General features: G+C 38.2%; 1 protein-coding gene across 1 annotated transcript in view; it reads left to right on the plus strand.

Moving 5' to 3' along the window:
* LRPPRC (leucine rich pentatricopeptide repeat containing) overlaps positions 1 to 14138 on the plus strand; it is a 114192-nt gene that overhangs the window by 72180 nt on the left and 27874 nt on the right. Inside the window, exons 26-27 of the mRNA XM_003125183.7 lie at positions 6927 to 6995; positions 7957 to 8047. Of these exons, the coding sequence (XP_003125231.4) occupies positions 6927 to 6995; positions 7957 to 8047 (160 nt within the window). The remainder of the gene's footprint in view (positions 1 to 6926; positions 6996 to 7956; positions 8048 to 14138) is intronic.

Raw genomic sequence — 14138 nt, forward strand, 5'->3', positions numbered from 1 at the left:
GAAACAAATCTGACTAGTATCCATGAGGATGCAGGTTTGATCCCTGGCCTCGATCAGTGGGTTAAGGATCTGGCATTGCCCTGAGCTGTGGTATATAGGTTGCAGATGAGCATAGGCCAGTGGCTACTTAACAGCATCAATTCTACCCCTTGCCTGGGAACCTTCACATGCCAAGGGTGAGGCCCTAAAAATATATGTATATGTAGTTCTAAGAGGAAATTATACCCAGTGTGGGAAATTAGGCAAGACTTTATTGAGAAAATGGGGTTTGGACTATGGATTGTTAGGTGTGGTAGTACTCTTTACATTTGGCAGTTTGATGGTGTATTAGAAGTATTAGAGGTGGAGCAAAGAAGAAAAGGGAAAATCTCTATAAACAATTCTTTTTTTTCCTCTAGCTTCATTGAGATATAAGCAACATTTGACATTGTGTAAGTTTAAATTGTACAACCTTTTTTTTTTTTTTAATGGAGTGGAGTGAGCATGGAATTTTATTTCTCACAGTTTGGGGGCTGGGAGTTCAAGATCAAGTACAATAGATGAAAGGGGGTTTGGGACCATGAGATTAATAGGATCTGAAATAGGATAGTGGTTGTGGGGATTTTTAAGACACTTTACTCCCTCATCTCAGATGATACCTAACCATTGAAGAATAGTGACCTTGATTAGCGAAGTGTAGGGTGAATTAACAGAGGCATGAAATCATCTAAGCTCTGATTTGAGATAAACTAAGCTCTGCTTTAGGTCTGATCCAGCATCTCCCATCATGAACCCTCATATGCTGGCACTGGCAGGTTTTTTCACCTGAAACTTCCTGAATGAAGCCCTTTAACTAAGGTGGTTGATAACATTTGAGTGTCTTCTCAGTGTGACCAATGTTCCCCCTTCCTCCCTCCTTCCCTCCCTCCCTTCTATAAATAATTGTGGGTCACATCTTATATAGTCTAGTCCTGCAGATGGACCTTAAAAAGATGAGTCTGTAAAATGCAATAATTGCTGTAACAGAAAGTGTTACTGAAAGGATCTATTTCAGACTAGATCTTTCTGAGGAAGAGATGTTTGGGATGAGAACTAAAGGTTAAATTGGGAGCAGCCACAAAAAAAGTAGAAGTAGAGGCATTTCACATAGAGGCAACTGCCTGTGCAGAAGCCCAGGGCAGGAAAGTACTTCCATTCTTTATCATTGTTCTTTCTCCTAGGACTCATATGACAGTACTACGGCCCAATCTAGAGTGTGTGGACCACTATTCTAAACAGTTAATGTTGGTTGTAATCTCTGCTTTCTATATGACATTCTTCCCAGTGTTGAAGTCAAATCCTTTTGTCTCTTCTGCAGTCTCATCTTCTGCAGGCTAACTATCCCTAGTTCTTTTCAGTGTTCTTATGGTACATTCTGGAATGAAATGTTGAGAAATTATTTTTACGGACTTACAGAATAACACCAAGTCGAATATATTTTGTCTACTATATTCTTACCAGTGATGAAGATCAGTCTGAATTTTTTTCCCCGTGTATAGACTCAAACACATGTTATTGTTTAAAATACATCAAGTGTAAAGACTCACTATTAATCCCATTACTTATCTAGTCATCTTTGTGGTTTTTCTGTCCTTTACTCAATGCATGTTTCTTTTATGTATTTGAAATAAATTGAGTCTTAGCGCTTATTTACTTTCTTTACCCCCAACATTACTGTCTCTGCATTTCCCTGCATATCAATAAGACCTCTTCTAAGCATTTTTATTTTTATTTATTTATATTTTTCTGTCTTTTTTTTTTTTTTTTTTTTGTCTTTTCTAGGGCCGAACCCGCGGCATATGGAGGTTCCCAGGCTAGGGGTCTAATCGAAGTTGCAGCCACCGGCCTACGCCAGAGCCACAGCAACCCAGGATCCGAGCTGCGTCTGTGACCTACACCACAGACCATGGCAATGCCGGATCCTCAACCCACTGAGCGAGACCAGGGATCGAACCCGAAACCTCATGGTTCCTAGTCGGATTCATTAACCACTGAGCCACGACGGGAACTCCAAAGCATTTTTAATGAATACATCATTCCATCGTATAAGTAAGTTAAAGCTCGTGTGTTCCTCCTTTGAGATAAATTTTCACTTTTGTAAGTAACCATCATAATTCACATCTTCACCACCAGGCATGTTTGATTTTCAGAGATTATTTACTTAGGATCATTTCTCAGAGGTAGATCAAATATTATCACCATTTTTAAGACTTGTGATACCTAAAGACAAATTTTATTTTGTGTTTATAGCTGATACCTCCTTTATGGTCCCTGGTCGCAAAGATTTGGATTAAAAGCCAGGCCTCCTGAGTTCTAGTCCTGTACTTCTTTTGCTAGAAATTGATAAAATAGGGTGGTGTTTCTTTGTTTTCATTTTTGCTTTTTTTTAAAAACTTCATTCTTTTAGTCCCATATCTTTTAAGGTACTTCATTCACCTCCCTAGAAGGATGTGTCGCAGGTCAAATTAACAAGAGGAGTTCCCTGGTGGTCCAGTGGTTAGGACTCGGCACTTTCACCACTGCGGGCCTGGGTTCAGTCCTTGGTCTGGGAACTGAGATTCCCACTCAAGCAGCTGTATGCTGTGACAAAAATTAATTAACACTGTTTAGGCAATTCATTTTTTAAGATTGGACATTAAGTGCAGGGAGAGAGGATACAAACAAGTATGAAAAGTTAAATAATGACATAAAGTGTTAAATAAGCATATTAAAGATTTTTATAAAGAAGTTATATTATTTAATTTTATTCTTAACCCTTTGAGCAGTTCAGTAATCACTTACTGATTGCTTGTCATGTGCTAGGCACTGCCTAGTTCTCAGGATACAAACACAAAGATAGTAAGAGTCTGCTTTAAATTTAAATTAGCAATTGTTTTTGTGACTTTGTCCTTGAGGTTCAAACAAACCTAGATTATAAGCTGAGCAGTATAACCAATCTTGGTAATAACATTTTTATACTTCTCAGATGACTTTCATGTACATCTTTATGTGAGTCTCACTTAACAACTCTGAGAAGTAATTAGGGCAGTGACACTTCAGTTCAGGGTGTGAGTGTGAAGCTTATTTAGTATTACTCATGGAATTTGAAATCAGGTCCTGATTTCACATTTTGTGTTGGTTCCCTTAACCATTTTAACCTCTGTCATCTATCTTTTTTAAAAAATTGAAATAAGTTGAAGGTGTAGGATGTGTTGATTTGATACACATATATTTCAATACTACTCCATGATCGCTTGAAGCTTATTATCTGAACTCCCCAAACAAATTTCCCTTTCTCCAAAATTCCTTTAAGCTGTTACCCATCCATCATACTGAATACATTTGCTGTCTTTTTAGGAGATAAAACCTTTCTCAGAGTTCCCGCTGTGACACAACAGGATTGGCAGCGTCTCTGCAGCACCTGGATTCAGGTTCAATCCCTGGCCTGGCATAGTGGGTTAAAGGATCCAGCACTGTTGCTATGGCATAGGTAGCAACTGCAGCTCCGATCTGATCCCTGGCTTGGGAATTCCATATGTCCAGGGCAGCCAAAAAAGCAAAAAACAGGAGTTCCCATTGTGGCACAGCGGAAATGAATCCCACTAGGAACCATGACGTTGCGGGTTTGATCCCTCGCCTCGCTCAGTGGGTTAAGGATCCGGCGTTGCCGTGAGCAGTGGTGTAGGTCGCAGAGGCGGCTCGGATGGCCGAGGTGTAGGCCAGCGGCTGCAGCGTCAATTAGACCCCTTAGTCTGGGAACCTGCATATGCTGCAGGTGCGGCCCTGAGAAAAAAGAAAAAACAAAACGAAACAAACCAACCTTCTCTTTTTGACTTTGCCTGTAGGACCAAAAGTTTGGATTATAGCCATCTCCCAACTTCTGTTCTTCCTTGTTCTTTACTAGATCAAATCCAGAGTTTAATCCCAACTTGCCCTCCTTAATAAGCCAGGATGGATCTTCTAAAGGGATTTTACATTAGTTTCTCCACCCACCCCCCCTTATTCTCCACATTTCAAGAGATGTCAATGCTCAGGCCAATCCGTAACCCCTTCCTCACAAATCAGTTCACTTAGTATTTTCTGTAACACCTGGATCATGTTTAGTTTACAACTATTAATTTGACTGGCTCAGCCATATTTTCCTCCTTAATAGACAGTCTTTTAGTCTGTCTCTGAAGATTTTAGATAAAAGGGCAAATCCAGGTTTAATAGTTTCCTTGATACCCCCTTTCCTCCTTGCTGTCCTGGCCGTGGGAGTAAATAGCTGGGTTCTTGTTTTCGTTCGTCCTGTCCTTCTCGTGTACTTGAGTTGCCTTCTACTACTTCATCTAGAGGACATGAAGCCAGAAGAGTTGTTTGTTTGTTTTCCATTTCTGGCAATAATGGTAAGAAAACTTAGATCAGGTAAAAATCACTCTTTGAATTGAATTTAAAGGAATTTGCCTTGAGATAGAGTTTGAAGTAGAAGAATCCTCATCTCTTTTCGTGTAAAGGTAATCATCACTTGATATCTCTTTTTGCTGGTATACATAGAAGCCTGTTACCATAACAGCAAATTTACATCAGAGTAATATAATGAAGTCAAAGTAATGAAAGTTATTCTTTGAATCTCAGAGTACTTTTGTCTTATACAAATGAACATAGTACTGAATTGGAACTGCACAAGGTGTGTTTTGAAGCACAGCAACCCAGGTGGAAACAAACATGCCAGTTTTTAAAATTACAGTAATTGCTTTATTCTCAGTGTCCATTAAATAGATTAGATGTAGCAAAAACAGGAAAATTAGAGTTGAGTTCATTGTTTTAATTAAGCATTTAACTGGTTTTGGATAAGTTATATTTAGCATCGCAATTAGAATTCTCTTCTCCCTGTTTTTATTACATTTTCTATTTTTGCTTTCAACTTGCATTGTTTAAAATTCAATAAGATGTTAAGAGATAAGCCAGAAATGTAGACTATTACGGAAGCCTAGGAGATTTAGTTAATCTGACCTAGATGTTCTTTTGATGATTGAGATTTATATGTGAAAATAGTTCTCAATTTCAAAATGAAATATAAGAATATCTGCCATATAAGTCAGTTGTCCTGCTAGTGACAGGCAGATTAATCAGCCACAAAAAGGAAGAATTTGCCATAAAAGTTGTGCTATTTAGATCATTGGCATTTGGATCAGCAATAATATTGAAAGTTGTAAGTGAATGTAGCCCTTGCATTTTGCCATGTTCTAAAGAGGATTATCTAGTATTTTTTCAAGGGCTTTTTGTATACATTTGATGTTGGATTCATTTTCAGCATAATGCGTGTGAAACAAAACAGATAATGTGAGAAAATCCTTGAGTAGAAATGGGGTGCAAATGTAAATATTAATATATGTCAACAGTTCATTTAATTCAGCATTTATTTCCTGTATCCCAAAATGTGGCTATTGCACAGTAAGAATGAGAACGCTTATCCAACTTCTTCTGCACCAGTTTTTCTGTCATTCTACCGAAGCTCTGCGATTTTAATTCCTGCATCAGTTTTTAATTTTGCATTGTACAGTAGTATTTTTCAGAAATAAAAAGTAATGAAGACTTGTAAATAAGAGATCAGGTTTGAGGGGTGCCTGATATAGTCCATGAAGCAGTAAAGGTAAATCCTCTGGATTTACCAGAGCAGCCAGTATGTCATTTTCTTATCATAATGCTGTGATTGAAATGTAGTGTTTAATAGGGAAGCCCTCTTACAGATGATGAAAATACTATTGGTAGAGTGACAGATCCTTATGTCACTTTATGTGTGAAATTATGTGTGAAATGGTTTGTCTTTTATTCCAGTATCCAAAATTGTAAAATAATTGTTTTGAAATCAGAGGTATTGACTAAACCTTAGTAATTCTGAATTGAGGATATAACACACAGCTCAATCACTGACATCACAAAAAGACTTAAGTTCTTAGCTTGTTTTTAGTACTTAGCTCTTTAAACATTTAGTTTTAGATACTGGACAAGCATGTATGGTAATTGGAATACTTTTTTCACTAAATTTTACAAAGCGTGTTTCTTTAAAAAGGCATTAGTTTATTGTTGTGACAGTTACAATTGTTAATAAGTCTTTGTAACATTAAAAGTTTTTCATTTCAAGATTTCTTTTTCCTTTTGCTTTTTGCTTTTTAGGGCTGCACTCATGGCGTGTAGATGTTCCCAGGCTAGAGGTTGAATTGGTGCTGCAGCTGCTGGCCTACGCTGCAGCCATTACAACGTGTGATCCGAGTTGAATCCTATACCACAGCTCATGGGAACGCCAGATCCTTAACCCACTGAGCAAGGCCAGGGATGGAACCCATATCCTCATGTATACCAGTCGGGTTCTTAACCTGCTGAGCCACAACTGGAACTCCCTGTTGTTTGTTTTTTTTCCTTTTTCTCTTCCTTTCTTTTTTTTTTTTTTTTTTGGTCTTTTTGGGTCATACCCATGGCATACGGAAGTTCCTGGGCTAAGGGTTGAATCAGAGTTACAGCCAAGGGCCTACACCACAGTTTGCGGCAATGCTGGATCTGTAACCCACTGAGTGATGCAGGGATTGAACCCACATCATCATGGATACGAGTCGGGGTCATAACCCACTGAGCCACCACGGGAATTCCTCAGGGTTTCTTTTGGAGCTACAGAAAGCTTAGCCATTTTTAATAATTAAAGATTTGTGGAATGAAAATTGACCTACTGTGTAGCATTTTGAAATAACCCAAATCTTTTAGATATAGGTCAAGTATAAATTGTTCTAATCCTAAAGGTCTTTGATAACTGTGAAATTAAGTTATAGTTGTTATATATATATTTGGAAAGGAGGCAGCAGATTCATTAGAAGGAAAACTATTTGTCTTTGAGGGAAAATTAGCATTTGACTAGAGCCTTACCTTGTGTGCTCTGTGATTATTTTATTTTACAGACTCCAGGCATTAGGGCTCGACCTACAAGACTTCAGTGGTTTTGTGATAGATGTATTGCAAGCAACCAGGTTTGTGCTTAATTTCTGATCTCAAGCACCTAACTGTGAGTAGAAAGCAAGTGTCCTACATGTCACATGAGCACCAGGGGATTTCAGGAGACACAACATTGGTTATCTTGGTTGTTTTCTAAACAAGCAATAGATTAATTCTGGATCCTGAGGTCCAGTGGAATCCCTGAAATTTTTAACTTGGGCCCTGAAGATTTTAGCTTGCTTCATTCTGCTTGTTGGTTTGAGTAGGCTAATGTTGCCTTAGCAATTTAAATCTGCTTCAGTCCTCAGTGACCAGGTGAGTTGCTTGATGGGAGCCCAGTGGAATTTCTGCTTTGCCTCTCCTTCAATGCAGATGTGTTTACATTCTGCCAAGAAGAACCCATAGGGGAAGAAGAGAAGAGTATACTTAGATGGAGGAATTTTTTTTATTTTTTATTTTTTTTTTATTTTTTTATTTATTTATTTTTTTTTTGCTTTTTAGTGCACCTGTAGCATTTGGAAGTTTCCAGGCTAGGGGTCAAATCACAGCTGCAGCTGCTGGCCTATATACCACAGCAACTTAGGATCCAAGCCACGTCTGCGACCTACACCGCAGCTCATGGCAAGGCTAGATCCCCAACCTACTGATTGAGGCCAAGTATCAAACCCCTATCCTCATGGATGCTAGTTGGGTTCGTTCCTGCTGAGCCATGATGGGAACTTCCAGAGGAATATTCATATTAACAAATGCAGATATTCTCTCTAAGACCGCCATCCTAATTGAATTCTCCAAAATGCTCCTTTGTGGAGAGTCCCTCAATTTAATAGTTATTCTTTGTGTGTTCTTGACTGCAAAGAGTCCTGAAAATCAGTCCTTTGACTTTTAAAGTGAAGTTAATCTGCCCTTTGGGTAAAGTTAATTATTCAGCTGTGATTTGTCAACTATAAAATGTATCCTTTGCACAATTTAGCTCCATCTGTTAATCTTATTTTTAAGGTTGAAACTCTAGAAAAATTAGTGGAGCTGACACAGAAGCTGTTTGAATGTGATAGAGACCAGCTGTACTACAATCTACTAAAACTATATAGTAAGTAATCTGACCATTCTTCCTGTCTTCATTTTGAGGCATTTCTTCAGTGGAAGGCAGTGGCTGGAAAGGAATATGGGCTTTTGAGGAAGTTCCAGGGGCTGTGAAATGTGGAGTTTTCAACAGAGGCTTATGTAGAAACCAGATTGAATTTTATCACAAAATGTTACGTTGTATTAGTAGACACTCTGCAATCTTCCTAAATTCTGACATTCTTACTATAATAATGAGAAGGTGAGAAAAATCTTCCTCAGAACCGCAGAACTACTACATAGGACTTTTTGAGGAGAAACCATTCTTTCTCTTCTTTTAATTTAAATTCGTTAGTAGATTTATCAGTCCATCTATAAATAGTCATCGATGTGTTGAATCCTATTGCAGGAAAATGTCCTAAATGTTTTTCTTCATTTTATCACCGCAAATATCAATGCTTTTATCACCCACAAATACCAATGTTGAACAGTTGTGCCGGAGTTCACTCAGTTTCCTCCTGCTAGAGGTGAATAGGTTTCAGTTTTCCATATTTTGAAATAATACTGCATTAGTCATCTTTGTACCTTCATCTTCACACCCTGAATTGTTTCCCTAGGATGAATTTGTATTTGTATTAAGGGTTAAAAAGGATTTCGGGTGGACACTTCTGAAACTTTTGGTCTCTGTTATCACAGTGCTGTAGTATGCTTATGCCAGTTTTCCCCCCTTGGAACTGTGCAGTCTCTTTTTAGGGTATTAGGGTAGAGAGGAACAACACTTAGAATAGGCAGTGAGCTTGCTTTCTTTTTCTTTTTTTTTTTTTTTTTTTTTTTACTTCATAGGTATTTGATCGAGATTTATTGTTCTCTTTTTCTCAATGGAAAATTTTTCTTCAAACATAGAGAGCAATGAATAAATTCATTCATCTTTTTTTTTTTTTTTAAGGGCTGCACCTGCGGCATATGGAGGTTCCCAGGCTAGGGGTCAAACTGGAGCTGTAGCCACTGGCCTACGCCAGAGCCACAGCAATGCCAGATTTGAGCCACGTCTGCGACCTACACCACAGCTCCACAGCAACGCTGGATCCTTAACCCACTGAACAAGGCCAGGGATTGAACCCGCAACCTCGTGGTTTGTAGTTGGATTCATTTCCGCTGTGCCATGATGGGAACTCCCATTTGTCTTTTTTGAACTTGTATTTATTTTCATTGGAAATTTTATCTTGTATCTTGATGGTATATGTAAGTAAGATTTGCTGTAAAATTTATATTTCACTTGTTGGTTGCATGACACACACTTCACAATGTAATTCTTAAAACTTTCGCTTGCATGATGATCAAATTCTGGCACACAGTAAAGAGGTTGTTATCGAATGTATAGAATCGTAAAGCTTAGGTTTTAGGCGTTTAGTCCTTCATTAGGGGATTTTAGTCTGTGTTTGATTGCTAATTCTCCCCCTTCCCCTGTTGTTTTCTTACTTTCGAAGAACTGTTTCATGCTTAAATTCAAATTTTATACAAACTGATAAAAAATACTGAGTTTACAAAAAGACAAAAAAAAAAAATACTGAGTTTATGTATGTAAACTGGTCTCGGCATTTAACATCACTCCTGTAAAAGACTATATAAACTTTCATTCAGAAATATCTTTGAAGCCTTACAGTGCTAGCCATTGAGTAAGTTCTGCAGATAGAAAGATCGTACCCTTTGGAAAGAGTTAGACCTGTAACCAAGGGTAACAATACCTTGTGGTGAAAAAACACCTGTAAGGAAGCATGAGGTACAGCAATAAACAGTCCAGGGAAGGGTGAGGCAGCCAGCCTTAGAAATTTCTTTTTCCTCTGCCCATGACCTTCCGCTGTTGTTGTATTTTTTAAAGAAAGAAAAGAAAAAACCCATTTTTAAAGATCATCTTAAAATTTCCTTTAGGAATAAGCAGGAACTCTTATAAATAAACTTACTCTTTTCTTTAACCCCCTCTCCCTGTTCTGTGGACACCTCCCTCGAATTGCTTGCTCTGTATTTGAGCCAGAGGTCTGAGGAACCGCTGAGGCTGAGGTTACCTGAGGGCAGCGCCTCCCATTGGAATGGAAGGCAGAGCAATCATTACAGGGAAGTATACTTTTTCACCCAACTCGTGTACTTCCCACCCTCCGTAGTACTGCAGATTGATAATGCCATTGTGATAACCCTCATCCTTCCCTTTCTGAAGAAAAAGCAAACTCTATTCTTCTGTAGCCCCCTCTCCATTTTGCCCTCTGACTTGGACCAGTACCTAAATATGTTACTTTTTAAAGCACTGTGGACTCAATTCATTTGAAAAGGAATGTATGTTATGGAATGATACATGAGATGTGGTCCTACACCACTTTGAAAAATCCATATTTTTGAATTGTGGATTTCTGAAAAAGCAGTTTGTTAGACCTACTGGAGTTTTTAGGAGCTCTTTTTCATGGTATAATTTTAGTCTTTGGAAGGGGTCTGTTTAATTGTTTTAGAGTATTTGTTGAAGAAAAATGTTACTTTGTGTATTTGAAAACAGTACCTCTCAACATACTACAGAGACATGCCCAAGACAAAGATACATTGCTTGATATTTTGTGACAGCCAGCATCCATGTAACTATAATCTAGATTAAGGAATAGAAAATATACACCTCAGGGAGTTCCCGTTGTGGCTCAGCGAAAACAAATCTGACTAGCATCCATGGGGACACAGGTTCGATCCCCGGCCTTGCTCAGTGGGTTAAGGATCTGGCATTGTTGTGAGCTGAGGTGTAGGTCGCAGGTGCGGCTCCAGTTTGACCTCTAGCCGGGAACCTCCATATCCTGTGGGTACGGCCCTAAAAAGACAAATTGTGTGTGTGTGTGTGTATACACACCTTCAAATACTAGCTATACTAAACCTGCTTTCTTTTTTTTTTTTTTTTTTTTTTTATTTTCCCACTGTACAGCAAGGGGGTCAGGTTATCCTTAGATGTATACATTACAGTTACAGTTTTTTCCCCTACCCTTTCTTCTGTTGCGACATGAGTATCTAGACATAGTTCTCAATGCTATTTAGCAGGATTTCCTTGTAAATCTATTCTAGGTTGTGTCTAATAAGCCCAAGCTCCCGATCCCTCCCACTCCCTCCCCCTCCCATCAGGCAACCACAAGTCTCTTCTCCAAGTCCATGATTTTCTTTTCTGAGGAGATGTTCATTTGTGCTGGATATTAGATTCCAGTTATAAGTGATATCATATGGTATTTGTCTTTGTCTGTCTGGCTCATTTCACTCAGTATGAGATTCTCTAGTTCCATCCATGTTGCTGCAAATGGCATTATGTCATCCTTTTTTATGGCTGAGTAGTATTCCATTGTGTATATATACCACATCTTCCGAATCCAATCATCTGTCGATGGACATTTGGATTGTTTCCATGTCCTGGCTATTGTGAATAGGGCTGCAATGAACATGCGGGTGCATGTGTCTCTTTTAAGTAGAGCTTTGTCCGGATAGATGCCCAAGAGTGGGATTGCAGGGTCATATGGAAGTTCTATGTATAGATTTCTAAGGTATCTCCAAACTGTTCTCCATAGTGGCTGTACCAGTTTACATTCCCACCAGCAGTGCAGGAGGGTTCCCTTTTCTCCACACCCCCTCCAGCACTTGTTATTTGTGGACTTATTAGTGATGGCCATTCTGACTGGTGTGAGGTGGTATCTCATGGTAGTTTTGATTTGCATTTCTCTTATAATCAGCGATGTTGAGCATTTTTTCATGTGTTTGCTGGCCATCTGTATATCTTCTTTGGAGAAATGTCTATTCAGGTCTTTTGCCCATTTTTCCATTGATTGATTGGTTTTTTTGCTGTTGAGTTGTATAAGTTGCTTATATATTCTAGAGATTAAGCCCTTGTCAGTTGCATCATTTGAAACTATTTTCTCCCATTCTGTAAGTTGTCTTTTTGTTTTCTTTTGGGTTTCCTTTGCTGTGCAAAAGCTTTTCAGTTTGATGAGGTCCCATGGGTTTATTTTTGCTCTAGTTTCTATTGCTTTGGGAGACTGACCTGAGAAAATACTCATGAGGTTGATGTCAGAGAGTGTTTTGCCTATGTTTTCTTCTAGGAGTTTGATGGTGTCCTGTCGTATATTTAAGTCTTTCAGCCCTTTTGAGTTTATTTTTGTGCATGGTGTGAGGGTGTGTTCTAGTTTCATTGCTTTGCATGCAGCTGTCCAGGTTTCCCAGCAATGCTTGCTGAATAGACTTTCTTTGTCCCATTTTATGTTCTTGCCTCCCTTGTCAAAGATTAATTGACCATAGGTGTCAGGGTTTATTTCTGGATTCTCTATTCTATTCCATTGGTCTGTCTGTCTGTTTTGATACCAGTATCACACTGTTTTGATGACTGTGGCTTTGTAGTATTTCTTGAAGTCTGGGAGAGTTATGCCTCCTGCTTGGTTTTTGTTTCTCAGGATTGCTTTGGCGATTCTGGGTCTTTTGTTGTTCCATATAAATGTTTGGATTGTTTGTTCTAGTTCTGTGAAAAATGTCCTGGGTAATTTGATAGGGATTGCATTGAATCCATAGATTGCTTTGGGTAGTATAGCCATTTTCACAATATTGATTTTTCCAATCCAGGAACATAGAATATCTTTCCATTTCTTTACATCTTCTTTGATTTCTTTGATTAAAGTTTTATAGTTCTTGGCATATAGGTCCTTTACCTCTTTGGTCAGGTGTATTCCGAGGTATTTGATTTTGTGAGGTACAATTTTAAAAGGTATCATATTTTTGCTTTCTTTTTCTATTCTATATAATGTGATGTTCATAGGTGATCTGTTACAAGAACTGGCCATAATGTAAACTTTGGTTCTGTGCTTTCTAATACATGTTGACCTTTCTTTGTGATAGTCTCATTAAGACCTACAATAAACATTACATGAATGGAACAACTCCCTCACCTGCACAAGGAATATGTGTATTATTTCTAAATGACAAAAGTTTCACCTTCTTACCAGCCATTGTCTTACATTTGAAACACTTCAGTTTCTTTACATATACAAAATGTAGTTTATTATTTGTATACATAAATTACTCTATGTAGAAATAATAAAGCTGCTTTAATTTTTTTTTTTTTTTTTTTTTTTTTTTTTTGCTTTTTTTAGGGCCACACCCTTGGCATATGGGGGTTCCCAGGCTAAGGGTCGAATGGGCGCTGTAGCTGCTGGCCTACACCACAGCTCATGGCAATGCCAGATACTTAACTCCCTGAGCAAGGCCAGGGATCAAACCTGCTTCCTCATGGATACTAGTCAGTTTCATCAAACACTGAGCCATGACGGGAACTCCTGCTTTAATTTATAATTTTGCAGTAAAAATTCCTTGAATCTGTTTTTAAAACCCCAACATTTAATAACCTGAGCATTTATCCATAGAAGTTATTTATGTGCCATTTTCTTCAAGTACTTACAGCCATTGATATTTCTTTTCACATAGTAGTCTTTTCCCTCCTCTATTATTACACAAATAAAACATGAATATATTCTAAATTACTGAAGATTCAAGCAATACAGTAGTATACAGAGCAATATGTGGGAATGTCATGTTCACACTTCAAGTTGGCCTTCCTTCCAGTGCACTCCCTCTACATTTGTGTCCGTATATTTATATATATATATATATTATATGTATTTAGTTATGAAAGAAAATCACAGGAAAAAATAAAACCTTGGGTTTTCCCCCTTTCAGTAACCAATTTTAAGTGCTGGTGTCCCTGGAACCTCCTAAGTTGATCATTGACTTTTTTAAATTTATGGGTTGATGATTTTTTTGTGTGTATTTGCATTTCAGTTTGTTGCAGTCATTGTTCTTTTTGATGCTGAAGTTATCCTGTCTTTGGCCACTGGGAACCCTTTCGCGTCAGCTCCTATGTCAGTTGATACTGCTGTTAGTCTGATAGATCCTTGTCTTCGGCAAAACAGGCTTATGTGGCCTAATTCTATGCCAAACCTGGAGCCCTTATTTCAGAGGGGAATGATATTTAGAGACCATAATCAGGTGATTGACACCTGGAGAAGGTGGAAATTGTGCTGTCCGATCTGTAATATGTAAAAACTTATTAGCTTTATAATTGA

This window comes from Sus scrofa, chromosome 3, assembly GCF_054392235.1.
Source record: "Sus scrofa isolate SSC_HxYL_T2T_F1_AM1 chromosome 3, Sscrofa_HxYL_maternal_Yorkshire_Landrace_v2.0, whole genome shotgun sequence".
In the NCBI taxonomy this organism is placed as follows: Eukaryota; Metazoa; Chordata; class Mammalia; order Artiodactyla; family Suidae; genus Sus; species Sus scrofa.